This window comes from Lolium perenne, chromosome 4 (genome assembly GCF_019359855.2).
Source record: "Lolium perenne isolate Kyuss_39 chromosome 4, Kyuss_2.0, whole genome shotgun sequence".
In the NCBI taxonomy this organism is placed as follows: domain Eukaryota; kingdom Viridiplantae; phylum Streptophyta; class Magnoliopsida; order Poales; family Poaceae; genus Lolium; species Lolium perenne.
Window position 1 is genome coordinate 194,331,895 of NC_067247.2, and position 15,236 is coordinate 194,347,130.

Below are 15,236 nucleotides of genomic sequence, written 5' to 3' on the forward strand. Positions count from 1 at the left end.
GTATCGTGGCTCTCGGTAATAGGGTTTTCACGACGGAGAGAATATATAGGCGAAGGGGCAGAGTCGGGGGAGTCCCGAGGGGCCCACCCCATAGGGCGGCGCGCCCCCCTCCTTGGCCGCGCCGCCAGGTGGTGTGGGGCCCCCTCGGCTCCCCTTCCTTTCCTCTTCGGACTTCTGGAAGGCTCCGTGGAAAATAAGACCCTGGGCTTTTGTTTCGTCCAATTCCGAGAATATTTCCTGTGTAGGATTTCTGAAACCAAAAACAACAAAAAACAGGAACTGGCACTTCGGCATCTTGTTAATAGGTTAGTGCCGGAAAATGCATAAAAATGATATAAAGTGCATATAAAACATGTGAGTATTGTCATAAAACTAGCATGGAACATAAGAAATTATAGATACGTTTGAGACGTATCAAGGCTCGTTTCGAAGCTAGTACAAGATCATGCAGGGAACCATCATATTTCAGCAATGTAGGATAGAAACAAATGATGAAAGGTTTGACCTATCTAAAAAAGACATACCGGTAAAACTCCAACCTTGAAAATGCAATAAGTTGCCCGTGCAAAAACCATTCTCGATGAACTAGAGCTTATCATGAGAATAAGCACAAGCTCTAAAACATCACATGGATAAGATCCAAATAACAACCAAGAAAGATGGTGCAAGGATGCAAAGGTTTGAGCTCTCCGAAGGATACGATCGAGTTACTCACTCGAGAGCCCTCTTGATAGTACGGCAACTAAACTATAAACCGGTCTCCAACTACACCATGAGACCGGTGAGAAAGAAACCCTATCAAGAGCAAACCTTAACCTTGCGCATTCCACTTGAGCTTGATGATGACGGTCTTGACCGCAACAAGATGGAACACCTTTCTTGATTGTGCTTGCTTGATGAAGTCATGCTAAATGCTCCGCCATACTCCACTATGGGAGAGCTTCTTCTTCGACGCATCTTCACATATCCATGATCACCATATGGATGGCAAGATTCAAGCATATGATCTCTTCTAGTTTGGCTCATCTTGAACTTGCACTTCATTTCTTCATTCTTCATCATGTTGATGTCTTGAAGTAACTTGAGGGCTCACTTCATCTTCATCTTCAAGACATACTTGACACTTGATACCCTTCATCAATTTCTTCTTATTGCAACCTTGAAGCCAACATATGGTTCAAGCATTGCCTATGGACAACTCCTACAAATATAACTCAATGCAAACATTAGTCCATAGGGATTGTCATTAATTACCAAAACCACACATGGGGGCTCCATGCACTTTCAATGGGGTGCACAGATCTTTCAGTTATTTGTGGGGAGCTAAGTTGACCCTGAATATAAAGATTTAGCTTTGGCTTATTAGCATAATGCCACTGCAAGAAAAGATAACATGGTCAAGAGAAAGTGGGTCGAGAATACAAAGGGAAAAGTGCAAGAGAGCAGGTGCGTTATGCGCACTCTCTCTTTTTTTTAACTTTTTCTTTTTTATGTCTCTCAAATTATATAATATTTATATTTTACTTTTTTGCAAGTCACTCAATAATAACAAATAGAATGGGAGAAAAATAGTTCAGAAATTTTTTTTACAACTTAAATTTTAAAACTATTTAAAAAATCAAAATAAATTCTTGAAGTATATATATATACTTAATGACATAAAAATCCAAAATATTTTTCCCACATTCTAGTTGTTATGTTTAAGTGATCTGCAAAATTTGAAGTTCAAATATTGTGTGGGGTGAGAGATACGAAAATGAGAAATTTGTTGGAGAGGGAAAAAAGATCTAGCACGGATATTGATACAGCTTAGACGGTCCCGATACGGGTGCGCACTGAGCACTGAGCACCTGCTCTGAAAATCCTCTCTCAGAATACAAAATATCAGTTTTGTGATGTAGAGGATACTTGTTCTTGGAGTGTGATGCATCTAAATATGTTTGGTTAAATGTGGGAAGGAAAGTTGGAGCTGGAGACAGGCTAGTATCTTTATCTCAATACCTTAACACCTAAAAGCCAGTAGATAACATGCCTGGCAGCTATTTGTTAGGCCATCTGGAAGCTAAGGAATAAAACTTACTTTGAGAAAAAATTAATTTTCATCCCCATCTAAATTAATTTTCTACGCTTGTGTATTCATATCATATTCTTCGTCCCCAACACCAGAAGCAAGATCTGAGGGAAGGTGCAAACACGCTTCAGAGGATGGCCTTGGAGTGAGAAGGATCAAGAGCTCATGTTCATAATCTAGCAAGCATCACAGCTGGTTCGGTGAATGACCACCCTGATGATGCCATGGAGGAAGATGATCAGTGACAGAGGGAATTTTAAGAAAGCAAGAGAGGTAAGCTCTACAGTCTAATGAAAAAGTAGATGCTGAAGTGGAAAAATGGAAAGAGAAACCCCGTTTTGGAGAACCTAATGTTGAAAGAAAAAGGTCAGAAAGGAAAATGGGATGGGGTGAAAAATCCTAATGCAATGGAAACTGGAAAGGTGCTTTAAAGATATAAGTTGTTGTCATTGTGGTGATAATTTTATGCGAATGTTGGTTCGTTGGTTGTTTGTGTTCTGCCAAGGTTGGAATAGTTTAGTTCTAACCATCATAAATGTTAACAGTTGCGTCGATGATGGTAGTTTTTTGTTTCCTATCCAGTTAGCACCTCTCATATGTTGTAAACTTTAACTTCCTCTGTTGTTCATTTATCTCTAATGATAGTGGAGCTCGGTCCCGTTTCTAGGGACATGTGTGAAAAAAATGATGATATGCCAACCAACCTCTTCATGTGAACAACACACGTTATTTGTATGTTGATCTTCATGACTTATAAGGCGATGGTATTTGGTTTGTGTCGTGCCGCACTACCGTGTGAGCCTGACAAAGACTATTATTTGTGCGATTCGTAAGTCCAAGCTGGTTTTGTGTAGAGGAAACTTGTGGTTTCACCGACTAAATTACAAGAGGATTTACCAATAGATCTAGACCTAGCTATTACTACATGAGCAACTGCATTGCATTCTCTGCTGAAATGGTTAAGGACTGCAATCGCGTGAGGCAATTCCAGGGCTCGACCCAATGGCAACCTTCCACATGGCCATCCAAAAAAGGAAAATTATTCATCGCCGTAGCTTCCCGTGATCGTGTGGTTGTATGTACACCACACTTATACAAGAAAACTCATGTTCCCATGATATAAAATCCGATGATTGAGCTGGACCTCCCTGATTACCCCCATAATCGTGATATAGAGTTATTACTTCATTCCAGTTTGCTCATCACCTCTGCATTATTCAATAACTTCCATAACATTAGTTGCAACTGAATTTGCTAGCTCAGGGCCATAAAGCATGGCTTGAGGCCTCGCCATAGGAATCGTTCGCGCCTAAGGTCTTGGTCATTTTCATTGTAGATAATTGGAGCTAATATTGCATATCAATGTAGCTTGTTGTGCAAAATGTCGTTGTCAGACGGTTTCACAGAGACAACATATTGGATACTGTTAAGCTTCATGCACTAGCCACTTGAACCAAAAGTCTGAACTTGTGGAAAGGGCTAGGAAATCTACTTATACACTTCACAATACCCTCACTCGCGTGTGACGGGAGAAGAGAAAGTCAACACATGAAAGAAAAAGAGCACACCGAAACAGCGGTGGCTATAGAGGGGGGGGGGGGCAACAGCAATTTTTTAGGCTTAATTGCGAAAACCATGTGAAAGCCAGGATTTGAACTTGAGACCTGGGTGTCTGATACCATGTTAAGCTTCATGCACTAGCCACTTGAACCAAAAGTCCGAACTGATGGAAACGGCTAGGAAATCCACATATACACTTCACAACAGATACATCTATGGTTTCATTCTCTTTGCTGGCGACGTTGCTGGTCCGCTTCGTCTTCGATGGCCTTGGAGGTGTGGCCAACCACGGGCCCTCACCAGCGGGGTTTTCATTTTCTTTTAGGTTGTTTTAGTGTATTTTTCATAATGGTGAGGCGGCAGCTACATCCTGAAGTTAGAATAAGGCCTTTCCCGCCCTATACTCGCTTCGGTGGTGTGTCTAGCGATGAACGCGTGGAGTCACGTGTCCGGTGGATGATCGGTTCTCGTGTTCATTTGTGTGGTATGTTAGTCTCTTCTAATCTACATGTAGTTATCATCATTGGTGATGGTTGTTGCTCTAGTGCGCTGATATTTGAGATCCTAACGACTTCTCGTATGTATACTACAACAAGCTCTACTACAATAATATTTGTCCGGCTCCGATGATGGAGGGGCGAGGACAGCGGCACGACTTCGGCTTGTGCTAGCATCTATTTGTAACTTTTAGTAATTTTAAGGCTATTTATACTTGTTGATGATTATTAATATAGCGGTGAAAAAAATTTGCTAGTAATTTTAAGGCTATTTATACTTGTTGATGATTATTAATATAGCGGTGAAAAAAATTTGCATTTTTTTGGCTAACACGGGATTAGGCAGCTCTGCCACCGCCTAGGTTAAAAAAAAAACCCGGTTCGGAGCGGATTACTCAGGATTGGAACGACGTCCTCGCTGGCCGCACCGAAGACGCGAACGTTAGGGCTCTCCTCCGCCCCGCCTTTATATACACAGGGACGCCGCCCCCGGTTCACGCGTAACCACCAAGAAATCCCGAAATCCCCAGCCATCAAACCCGACATCGAAATCGCTCGTCGCAGCGGATCAGAGATCGGAGCGATGGCAGCAAAGGAGGAGAACCCTAGCATCGGAAGTATAGAGGCGGAGGAGGCTGTCGCCGGCGTGGCCATGGTTGAGAACGAGAGGCAGGCCATCAGCGACACGGGAGTTGCAGCTGCGTCTCAGAAGTGGACGCCGGGCGCATGCTTCTCTGAAGACGAGGATGCTGGACATGAATACTCCGGCTGGAGCACGGACGAGGAAGAGGAAGATGATCGTGACGATGATGCGATCCTCTCCAAAGCCGAATTCCAGTTGGCTTTGGACAGGATAAACGCAAAGTACAACAGATTCATTGAGAGGCTCCGTGCTCGCAATAAAACATTGCGGACTAAGGATTATACCGCGGCTGATTTTCTCGATTCTGATGATGAAGAGGTCGTCCGTGACAATGCCTAAACTGTACCCGGTTCTCGTGTCTGCTATTGATCCATCCATGTTTTCATGATAGTGTCATCTTCTTGTTGAGTTAGCCTGCGGCCTTATATTGTACTGATGAACCAATGCTATGCCGATCATTTACTGTGCTGCAACTGTGTTCTCTATTGATGCAATCTTTTGCCTTCACAAGATAGGCCTTTCTGGGTTGGCTGATTGAGGAATCTTCCGTAATATGTGATGCTTTGACTACCTAAGCATTGTTTGTTTTAGAACACCATTTCCGGTGTGTGTTCTTTTTTCTAATGCAGCTTCATTATTTGTAGTTCTTAGACTACAGTTTGCTTGTCTCTGAATATTTCAGTGCAGTTTCATCAACACATCAGAGCTGAGAGGGAAGACAACAGTTCCTACTTCTAGAAATAAAACAGTACAACTCTCAGGGCAGAGTATGAAGGCCCCTGGATTTATTTCAGGATTTTAACCGACGCTTTGCTTTCAGTGGTGACTTCATCAACCGCAAGATATGCCGGCTCGGTCTCTCGAAGGTGTTCGTATGGGTAGGGTGTGCGTGCGTTCATAGGGGTGTTGGTACATACGTGTTTGAGAGCATCTGCGTTATACTGTGTTGTAAAAAAAATACATCTATATTCATTCATATCTAGACAAAAAATGAAACGTCTATTTTTAGATAGAGGAAGCATGAGATATATATATCACGAAAAATATACCATTAAATCCGTATTTGAAAGATGTTCCCACCATGGTGCCAAGGAAATAGGCAGTAGCGCCGAGGGAGAAGGGGAATGGGGTTATATGGCGCCAATAACAGCAGGAAAAATAATTTGGGAGGGGGAGGACGAGTGAAGATGCTCTTATCCTTCAAGTTAAAACAGCCCTTTTGAAATACCATCAGGCAGGGTACCAAAAAACCAACACAGATATCCAGAGGTTCCTCATGTTTAAGAAGCTCAAGATTTGTTATTTTACCAGTTGTAATTGATGTAGAACACAAAATAGTGTAATCTATAACAGCTGCTTGCTTCAAAGTACAGAAATGCATAATTAAAAAACACTCTTTGGCTTTCAGGATAGATATAATAACCCAGGCACAGAGAAGGCATCTTGGGGAACGTCCCTACTTCACACCTCGGTAACAAAGCTGTGCAAAGTGTCTTCAAGTATAGACATGTTCAGCAGAACAGGCATCATATCAAAACAGAGTTTTTCCGATAATAAACACAAACGGTACAGGAATACTATGTCGCCAATTTAAGCAGATCTCCATCACCCATTCATAATATGCTACTCCAACTACATAGTAACCATCCAACAAAGTAAGTTTTCAAAAACTGAGCTAAAAAACGCTATGTTCTCTCCAGGGGACAAGGGAGGTCTCTCAGCTGCAGCCTGAAAAGAGGTTAACAGTGTAATCAAAGGCCTGAAGCAAAAGGGATATTTGGTAACACAATAAAAGATAATATGGCAATAACAAACAAAACGTGGCAACAAAAAGTATAATCAAGTTGCAAACCTGGCCAAGAAAGGGCCATAGTCATACCTCGGCTGATTTAGAAGATCACATCTTGATGTTGAAGTACTCAGGATCAAAATGGTGCAGCCTTACATACCCATCCTCACCACCACTCGAAAAGCTAGAAATATTACATGGGAAAAAACAGTTTGTTAAAGTTGGAATACATAAAAGACACAAGAGATAACAAGGGAAGTTCAGAGAGAGCTGGAACCATATTCTCCAAAGTATTTGGAGAAACATAAATTAGGCACAAAGATACAAAAACAAAATCTAAAGGAGGACCGGTAGCTCTCATAAATTTATTTTACAACAACACATTCAGAATAGCGTATATAACCAAAATGCATTTGGTTGAAATCACTGAGCTGCCAAAACCATCAGACACATGAAGAACAAAATAATGCAGTCAAAACAGAATGTACAAGAAAGGTTGATCATTGATAGCTATAACAGGCTAGGTCTTTGAAAGCAAAATTTTGGTGAACGATCAAAACAGAAAGTGGTACAAGAAAGCATGATCATTGATAGCTATAACAGGCTAGATCTTCGAAAGCAAAAATTTGGTTAACAAGTAGCTCTCATATCCAACTTTTCATCAAAACAAGGTCAGTATAGCGTATATTGCCAATGTAATTGGCTCTAATCACTGAGCAACATATCAGTACACATGACAAAATAGGGTTGTTTAACAAGAAATGAAGTGAAAAGAGAAGACCCCAGAACACAAAAGAGAGCACCAAAATATGGAGGACAGGGCAAGACACAAAACGGAAGGCAACTAAATGAGGACTGAGGATTACTCACATGTAGCTCTCATATTCAATTTTTCATCAAAAGAAGGTCTGTATAGCGTATATTGCCAATGTAATTGGCTCTAATCATTGAGCAACATATCAATAAACATAACAAGAATGGTTCAACAAGATAGAAAGTGAAAAGAGAACGTCAAGATTGGGAGGATGGGTAAAGACACAAAACAGAAGACAACAACATGGTGATTGGGGATTACTTCACATGTAACTCTCATATTCAATTTCTCATCAAAATAGGTCAGTATAGCGTATATTGCCAATGCATTTGGCTCTAATCACTGAGGTACATATTGAAAAATGTAACAGAAGAGACAGCGATTCAAGAAGATAAAATGTGGGATGAGAGGGTATTAGAACATCAAGAAGAAATATGTCAGGTGAACAAGATGTAACAAATAAACAAGAGGCGAGAAAACTGTAGACTTAATCTACAAGATAAATAAATTTGAAATACATGGGGTCCATATAAAATTAAATATCAGGATATGCTCTCATAAAATTTGATGACATCCTAAAGACTCAGAATAGCGTATATCGCCATGAATCTACATGGCTTAATCATTGAGCAGATTTGCATACAAAAAGAGTAACAGAGACATATCACAAACTCAAAAGGAAGTGGCAAGATGTATAAGAAATACACATGCAACATTAGAATAAGTAATTACCTCCGACCATCAGGATTAAATGCCAATGCATTGATTGGTCCAAAATGCCCTTTAACACCACCAATTTCTTCTTGTAAAATCTAAATAACAAAGCCATGGTAACAGCCGCATTATAATATGCATACAGAAAGTAACTTCACATAGAATGTCAAAAAGTATAATTCACCTTGTGGAAAAATTTAGCCTCGAATTTGCCCGCACGGCGGTCTGTCATAGTCACGTTCATAGCATCTTGCCCACCTCCAATAACCACCTGACAACGGAAGAAAAACATAATTTTAGAGAAGTAAAAAAAACAAATAAGTTGGCCAGAATATAACAGAATGTGCCACAATGTGCTTTAGTTGTGCCACCTAGTTCAGCATCAAGCATGCAGTGGGATAAGTTTTGAAAAGAACATGACTCAGATGCTGACAAATTAAGACAGTAAAAAATACTTGCACCAGTGTTACTAACAGTTTACATATTTACATATTTGAGAAAACCAACAGGACTACCTAGTAATAAAGAACCATAGCCTTGACTCATGGACACGTAAAAATTTACATGTAGACATCTTGCACTACCAGCTGCATTGACCATTAACCCAATAACAAGGAAAATTTCTGTGCCACATAACACAAATACGTTGGAGCCTTTGATAAACTTGGCTTCACTAAACTACAGCAAGAATCGAGGTATGGAAATAGATGAGCAGGACATAATCAAACTTCAAGAAATAAATCAAAGGAACGTATAGACATAGAATTCTATCCAACTTCAAGAATAAATCAAAGGAGTGGTCGCTAAGTGCACACTCGGAATAAATTAATAGCCATTCCCAGCCTCATAATTCAAGACAAACCATGTGTTCATATGGCGAAATACTCGCAGGAACAAACTAACATTGGCATAGATAAGAAAAAAGGAATGATACATGAGCATACATGGTCAAGGGTAGGAGATATGTCGACAGCATTAACCGGTCGCTCCGTGACATATGTCTTTATCAGGGTCAGTGTTCTTGCATCCCATAGCTAGCCACAAAACAGATGTCAGAAAATCCATATAACAGTGAAGTATGAACATGTTATTAGGACAGCAATCTCGTCACCTTAGCAGATTTATCCAAGGAACCTGTAAGGAAATGAGACCAATCTGCGGACTTTGACAGTGAACTAATTGCTTTCTGATGTCCCTCCTCCTTGCCTGACTCCTTCAGCAGTTTTCCGGTCTAACGAACAAGAGAAAATAGAACATAAATGCATTGTCATAAAAAGTTGAGAAAAGATCATGCCTATATTGACCGAATTAAACAACTGTATGCAGAACAGAGCGGTCAAATGGCTACATCACATAGCAAGATAATCCTTTATGGATCAAGTAAAGTAGACCTTTCTAGCAAACAGGCCACAGAAAGCATTGCATTCTAGGAAAAATATTCTAGCAAGACTGGATCAAGAACTAAGTAGTAGTCACCAGGAATATGTGGCCAGACATATAGGTATTAACTGCCTGCTGTGTCAACTAGAGGTGTACTGCTGTCAATAAGAAACTTGAATCATCCACCAAGGTAACTGGGATCATGCAGCAGCATTAAGCTCACGTAATGTCTTTGGATCGTCGACAGCATTTTTACTACTGAATAATACCAGCGAGCTATCTACAGCCATCACCTCAACAAGCATGCAACAGCACTTCTACATTTGGGCAACGATAAGTAGTAATGGTCAGCAGAACTCACCTCAGAGTCCCAGATGCGAATGGTTGCATCCTCACCAGCGGTGATGATTGTCCGGTTCCCCGGTCCCCACACAGCCCTGTTAATCCTCCCGGTGATACCAGAGATCACGAGTGCGGACTCATCCGTCTCTGCAAAACGGCAACAGACACTTCAAATAAAACCCACATCGCAGTAGACATGCAAAGACTTCCAACCGGATATTATGGAGGAGAATGAGCCATACGGTCTTGCAGGTCGTCGGCGATCCGCTTGACCTGCGCGGTGGGCATGTTCCCCATGAAGCTGTCGGTGGTGATGACGGCGAGGTGGTCGCCGATGGCGAAGTCGACGGAGCGCGCGGGGGCGTCGAACCTGAAGGTGAAGAGCTCTCTCCCGGTCTTGACGTCCCAGAGCTTGGCGGTCTGGTCGGCGCTGCCGGTGATGAGGCGCGTGGAGTGGCGGGAGACGTCGCAGGACCACACGGCGCCGTTGTGGCCGCGGTAGGTGCCGAGGCGGTCGCCGTTGTCGGCGAACCAGACGGTGGGGGTGTGGTCCTTGGCGCAGGAGAAGAGCAGGTCGCCGTCCCGGTTGTACTTGAGGAACGTGAGCGGGCGCTCGTGCCCCTTCATGAGAATCGGCCTCATCTCGCCGCTTGCTGCTGCTCGCCGCCGCCGCGGCCGCCGCCGGAAAGGAAGGAGGAGGGTAGGGTTAGGGCAGCTGGATCGTGCGTTGCGGCGGAGCGAGAAACCCTAGCTGCGCGTGGACAAGTGGCTTTTGTGTGGGACGGGAAACCAGTGCGGTTATTGGCCGTCTTAAGCACGTTGCTTGGGCCGGGTCTGGCCCAAACAAGAATAACGGGCTGGCTCAAATACGGCCTACATTCACATCACGATGATGATGGATCTGAAGCACAGAAGGTAGGAATTCTCACTCGCGTCCTTCATGGTTCTGGTTCTTTTTTTCTGAATCCATTGTCTAGTCCTCATACTGCAATGCCAATAGATCTTTGTAGGTGTAAACACGCACAATTGTAGCGGACTGATTATGGTCGGTGCTTTTGGCTGGAACAAATCAACCGGTTGAAGATGACGTTTTGGTTGAATCTCTCTACTACCTAAAAAGAATGTCAAGGTTCCGTCGTCAATCGCTCGCGTCGTCCGTCCTTGGCTTCGTCGCTCGATGTCATTTGCTTTTTGACCCCTCGAAATGTAGAAAATCAGTCTACAGTCTAACCCTACTAGCGGCCCCTTCGATCCCTTCCTCAGCCCCCTCTCTCGTGGCCGCCCCGAGCTCAACGGCCGGCCTCCATGGCACTAGCGTCGCCGCCCCTGCCCTCCTACACCTTACAAGCGTCGCCGCCCCCAGCCTCATCCACCACGGATGGAAACTCCGGCTCCACCTCGCCCACGTCGCGTGCCCTCCTCCCTGAACTTACCACGCCCGGTTTGCCTCGCCGGCGCGCCACCGGACCAATCCCTCCGCTCCTGCTATGGTTTGTGTTTCCAAATGTGAGATTTGATGTATGGATCGGGCGCCTCCCCGATGTATCTACTCACATGTGGTGTTCCCTTGCCCGTTGCTGGCAGACACGCTCCGGCCACTCGAGTCTAGCTCCAACCCATGGAAGGAGGTGCCTTTCCTTGAGCTGAGGCCTTCGATGGTGCTTACCTTGGCCAGCACGTCCTGGTTCTGAGGCACCATCGACTAGAGGACATGGCAGGTTTTTTTGTTATGTCAAAGTTAAATGCGATCAGAAGAGACAATATCAGCAATATTTGCAAAGGCATGACAAAGTTGTTTATGTCAGGTGATGAGATATATACGATTAAAGTTGTAGGCATGCAATTATTATTTTCGTTAACCAGAATCAAGCTTGCAATTGGAATCACCAAAATACAAACATTCTCTTTACTACATGTAGACTAATTCGAATGTTTCAGTGTCAATGGAAGATTCATGTTTCTCCCTTTTGAAATGTTGTAGGTCAAGCGGCTAGCTGAACAGACACAAGCTAGGAAGCTTGCTTATGTTCAAGTGATCAGGTCTCCAAATAGCTGCAACCTACTCTTATCCTTTCTTGGTCCTAATTGGTTGAAATTGTTTTATATATGGCAGGCCATAGTTTTAACTCATGTCCCAGCTAGATTTAGGAGCTTCACAATAGAAGGTTCTTCTCACTTCAGTAATAATTCTCACCTTTATGTCATTGTTTCTTCAAAGCACATTCCTTATTTTATTTGTTAGCAACACATATTTACAGTTTTGTTTTACTGTTCTAAATTTCCAGTTCAGTTAAACAAACAGTAAGGGGTGTGGATCTCCTTGCATCATTATGTCATAACTATCATACATCTGAATATTGCTTGAAAGAAATGATGGGAAAGTCTCGCGAGGTTGCAGAGGAGTTCTTCAGCAAGAAAGGAGTAAGGGCTTCCGAGTGCAAAACTGAAACTTTGGAAAAAAAATAGATACAAGCATGACCCTGAATAGCCTTTCTCTCGTGTGCATGCATGCTTAATGAGTTATATGTATTTGGCTATTGTTCAGTTAGATGATGTTTTGTTTTACTGGTATATGGACTGATTTACTTCAAGGATCTCCTTGATAAAGAGTGTTTTTAGTCAAATTTGGGAATACAGGAGAAACTAAGGTATGCTCATCATATTGCACTAAATCTTGACATGCTAATGTTGCGATGTTGTTCGTTAGTCATTAACTAACATAGGCCATTGGATTTTGTATGTTTTGACAGACCTATGATGGCCCACTTTTGTTACTGCATAATAAACTCGTTAAGAAACATATGGATACTTCATGGATACCCAAGCATGGTGGGTTCTTAGTTGAGAGATTCTGCACACTGAACCTCAATCCTTCATTCTTTTTTGCTCCTTCCACTCGTAGCCTTAGAACTGTGATTCGCTCAGAAAACACCAGCACAAGCCATGAATAGATTGCGATATTTTACTATGCTTGAAAATTAAACACAACTCACGTGTAAAATTCTGTATAACAGTTATGCTAAGGTATGATTTGAGGAACTCCCTTGCCTAAGCATGGTAGCTTCTTGCAGTATCGTTTCTCTGAATATTGACTGCTTTTTTTTGTGCAAGGAGGACTTCATATGATTTTATAGCCATCTAATTGGCTTTCATACGTCTGGATTGGATTAACTGCCACTGTACTTTTCAGCGGTAACAATAACTTTTGAGCATAATATATTATCTCTCTGTAGATAGTTTATTTGATTATTCACATGCATTATGAATCACTCTTGTGATGGTACCTTGGGCCCTTGGTCATGGCCGTGAAATTGACTATGACGGGGATGATTATATTGTGCCTGTGAGGTTGGCTCTCCTATGAAACCAGGCCCAAACTATGTTGAACCTAACTTTCCTTTCCGGAGTGATTCATGTACTGTGTGAATCTTGGATGCGGTTAGATGCTTCCCTACAAGTATTGTTTCCTTCTTCACACTGTTTTTTTTTGTCAATCTGATAAATGTTAATATAGCGTTGCAATTGTTTTGTTGCAGACTAATAAATAAGTTTTTTCTGACCATTGGTGAACCCTTCGGAAGGAGAACCAATTTGGCTCTGATTACTTTGAATCAAATCCAGCCTTCATTCAGTTTATATACCTAGAGCGTCGGTGCTAGATCACGGGCCGGGCGGCAGCACGAAGGCACTCACCTACCTCCACGCCCCCAACGCCGCACGCATCTCCACCGTCCTCCGCCTCCCAGAGGCCTGATCCGTCTGGGCGAAGAAGGCGCTCGACCTCCACCCTGGTTTTCGACATGGAGCACGTGGCGGTCGGGATCACAGAGGACCTCACCTGCCTCCACGCCCTTAACTTCGCCCGCATCTCCAGCATCCTCTGTCCTCACAGATGCGCGGCCTTCGACTGCGCAGCTTATTGCAGCCCAAGCTCTGAAGCTGCTGAATCAAAAATCCTTCGGTTACCCAATATCTCCCCGCGCTGCATCCAAGGTTCTCGGGGTCAGGTCGCTAGCTGCTACAGTGGTCGTGGATTACAAAGTAGACACTGAATGAACTTGATAAAAAGATGCCCTCATGCTTCAAACGTGTGGCATCTTGCTTGTACCTAATACTGGAAACTGCACTAAACTGGCAATCACACACTGAATCTTGAGTTACATGTTCATCAATTGCAAATGGATCAGGAAAGGAGAATTGAAGGAAGATCGGTAACGCAACAAGATGTCATTGCCACAGGGTTGAAATCTAAATACTTTTTCAGAGTTCTTTGTGTTTTAACCTTTGATTTACATAACATTTCTCTTTGAAAAATTGTTAAACATTATGTTTGTATGGGATCTGAATGGTGTGAAACAAAACCTGCATGCTAAAATATTTTTTAGAAGCTGATGTCGCTTCAACTGTATACTCCTTATACAGAATGGTAATGTCCGAAATTCTCTGCATCTTATTTCGCACGAAAGGTGTATTGCCAGATTAATTGCAGGTCAGCTACATGATCGTAGGGTGACCTGACCCTTCTTCTTCTGCATTTTTGGATCAGGGGATTGATCGACCTGACAAATTGTCTTATTTTTAATATCAGATGTTGAACTCTGTATTTGTTGGGATTGACGCCGAACACCCAGTAGGAAGTTTCTGCGGGACTGTTTTCGATGAGGGTGGTTTTTATTATCCAAATGAAGGGCTGCAATGACTGAATTGATGATTATGTTCCATGTCAGACCTGCAATCTCTTCTTCACCGAAGCACACTGTTGCATATGGTCCTAAGGTTTCTGAGTTGATGATTTGGGTTGGTCGTCTTTCGCCTATTGCATATGGTACTAATATGACAGAATTGATGGTTTGGGTGAGTCGTCTTCGCATGTTGCATATAGTCTGTGCATTTCTTTTGCTTTTGATGTACCTGTTTTAGTCTTATTGGTTGTGTACTGAATGCTCTTTGTTTTCTGTTTTCAGTATCTGCTACTCATTTCACAACTTCTAACAGGGTTGCTGCAAATCATCGGCGGCATTTGGATGTGCGTCTACATACTGCTTGCCGCAAAAAAATACTAAGACAATGGCAGAAAGTTAGCTCTATGTTGTAATACAACTACACTTTGGGACTATGTACACACAAATATACTATGTTCTGGATCTTTTGAGCTTAACTAGATACATTGTACCCCGTTCTAACACACCATTGTTGATTTGGTTTCAGTGCTAAGGTTACTCATCAATATCAGTATACCATCAAGAAATATCATAAGATCTCGTGCTATGGTTTCCGTGTCTATGATAGAAGCTCAAAGTAGTGCCGATTATTCTAGATTAGCTATTGCAGCCCCTTAGATTTCTCTGTATCTTAAGGCTGTCATCTCTACTTTTTTTTCTATATTTCCTTTTACCGTTCTGATTAGTTTTCTTAGTGATGATCTA

General features: G+C 42.4%; 1 protein-coding gene and 5 non-coding genes across 6 annotated transcripts; all 6 read right to left on the minus strand.

The window, feature by feature from the left end:
• Positions 1-6,252: 6,252 nt before the first annotated feature.
• LOC127295280 (eukaryotic translation initiation factor 3 subunit I) lies at positions 6,253-10,587 on the minus strand. Its single transcript, XM_051325193.2, has 8 exons — positions 10,053-10,587; positions 9,830-9,957; positions 9,200-9,319; positions 9,033-9,122; positions 8,273-8,359; positions 8,107-8,186; positions 6,651-6,744; positions 6,253-6,499 (listed from the first exon to the last, which is right to left on the minus strand). The coding sequence occupies exons 1-7, from the start codon at positions 10,450-10,452 to the stop codon at positions 6,669-6,671; spliced, it is 981 nt and encodes a 326-aa protein (XP_051181153.1). The 5' UTR covers positions 10,453-10,587; the 3' UTR covers positions 6,253-6,499; positions 6,651-6,668.
• Positions 6,913-6,993, minus strand: LOC127297742 (small nucleolar RNA U54). The gene has a single exon (XR_007849432.1). It is a non-coding gene; the product is annotated as a small nucleolar RNA U54 (small nucleolar RNA).
• On the minus strand, positions 7,200-7,279 carry LOC127297744 (small nucleolar RNA U54). Its single transcript, XR_007849434.1, has one exon. It is a non-coding gene; the product is annotated as a small nucleolar RNA U54 (small nucleolar RNA).
• LOC127297743 (small nucleolar RNA U54) lies at positions 7,435-7,514 on the minus strand. Its single transcript, XR_007849433.1, has one exon. It is a non-coding gene; the product is annotated as a small nucleolar RNA U54 (small nucleolar RNA).
• Positions 7,645-7,723, minus strand: LOC127297748 (small nucleolar RNA U54). The gene has a single exon (XR_007849437.1). It is a non-coding gene; the product is annotated as a small nucleolar RNA U54 (small nucleolar RNA).
• LOC127297745 (small nucleolar RNA U54) lies at positions 7,925-8,006 on the minus strand. The gene has a single exon (XR_007849435.1). It is a non-coding gene; the product is annotated as a small nucleolar RNA U54 (small nucleolar RNA).
• Positions 10,588-15,236: the final 4,649 nt, after the last annotated feature.

What these genes read in the sequence shown, in the direction of transcription:
- LOC127295280 (XM_051325193.2), bottom strand. Translation starts at nt 10,452, where the DNA reads ATGAGGCCGATTCTCATGAAGGGGCACGAGCGCCCGCTCACGTTCCTC. An exon ending in TATCTCCTACCCTTGACCAT is followed by an intron (nt 8,360 to 9,032) that starts GTATGCTCATGT and finishes TTCCGTTGTCAG; the next exon opens with GTGGTTATTGGAGGTGGGCA. An exon ending in TTTAATCCTGATGGTCGGAG is followed by an intron (nt 6,745 to 8,106) that starts GTAATTACTTAT and finishes TAATATTTCTAG; the next exon opens with CTTTTCGAGTGGTGGTGAGG.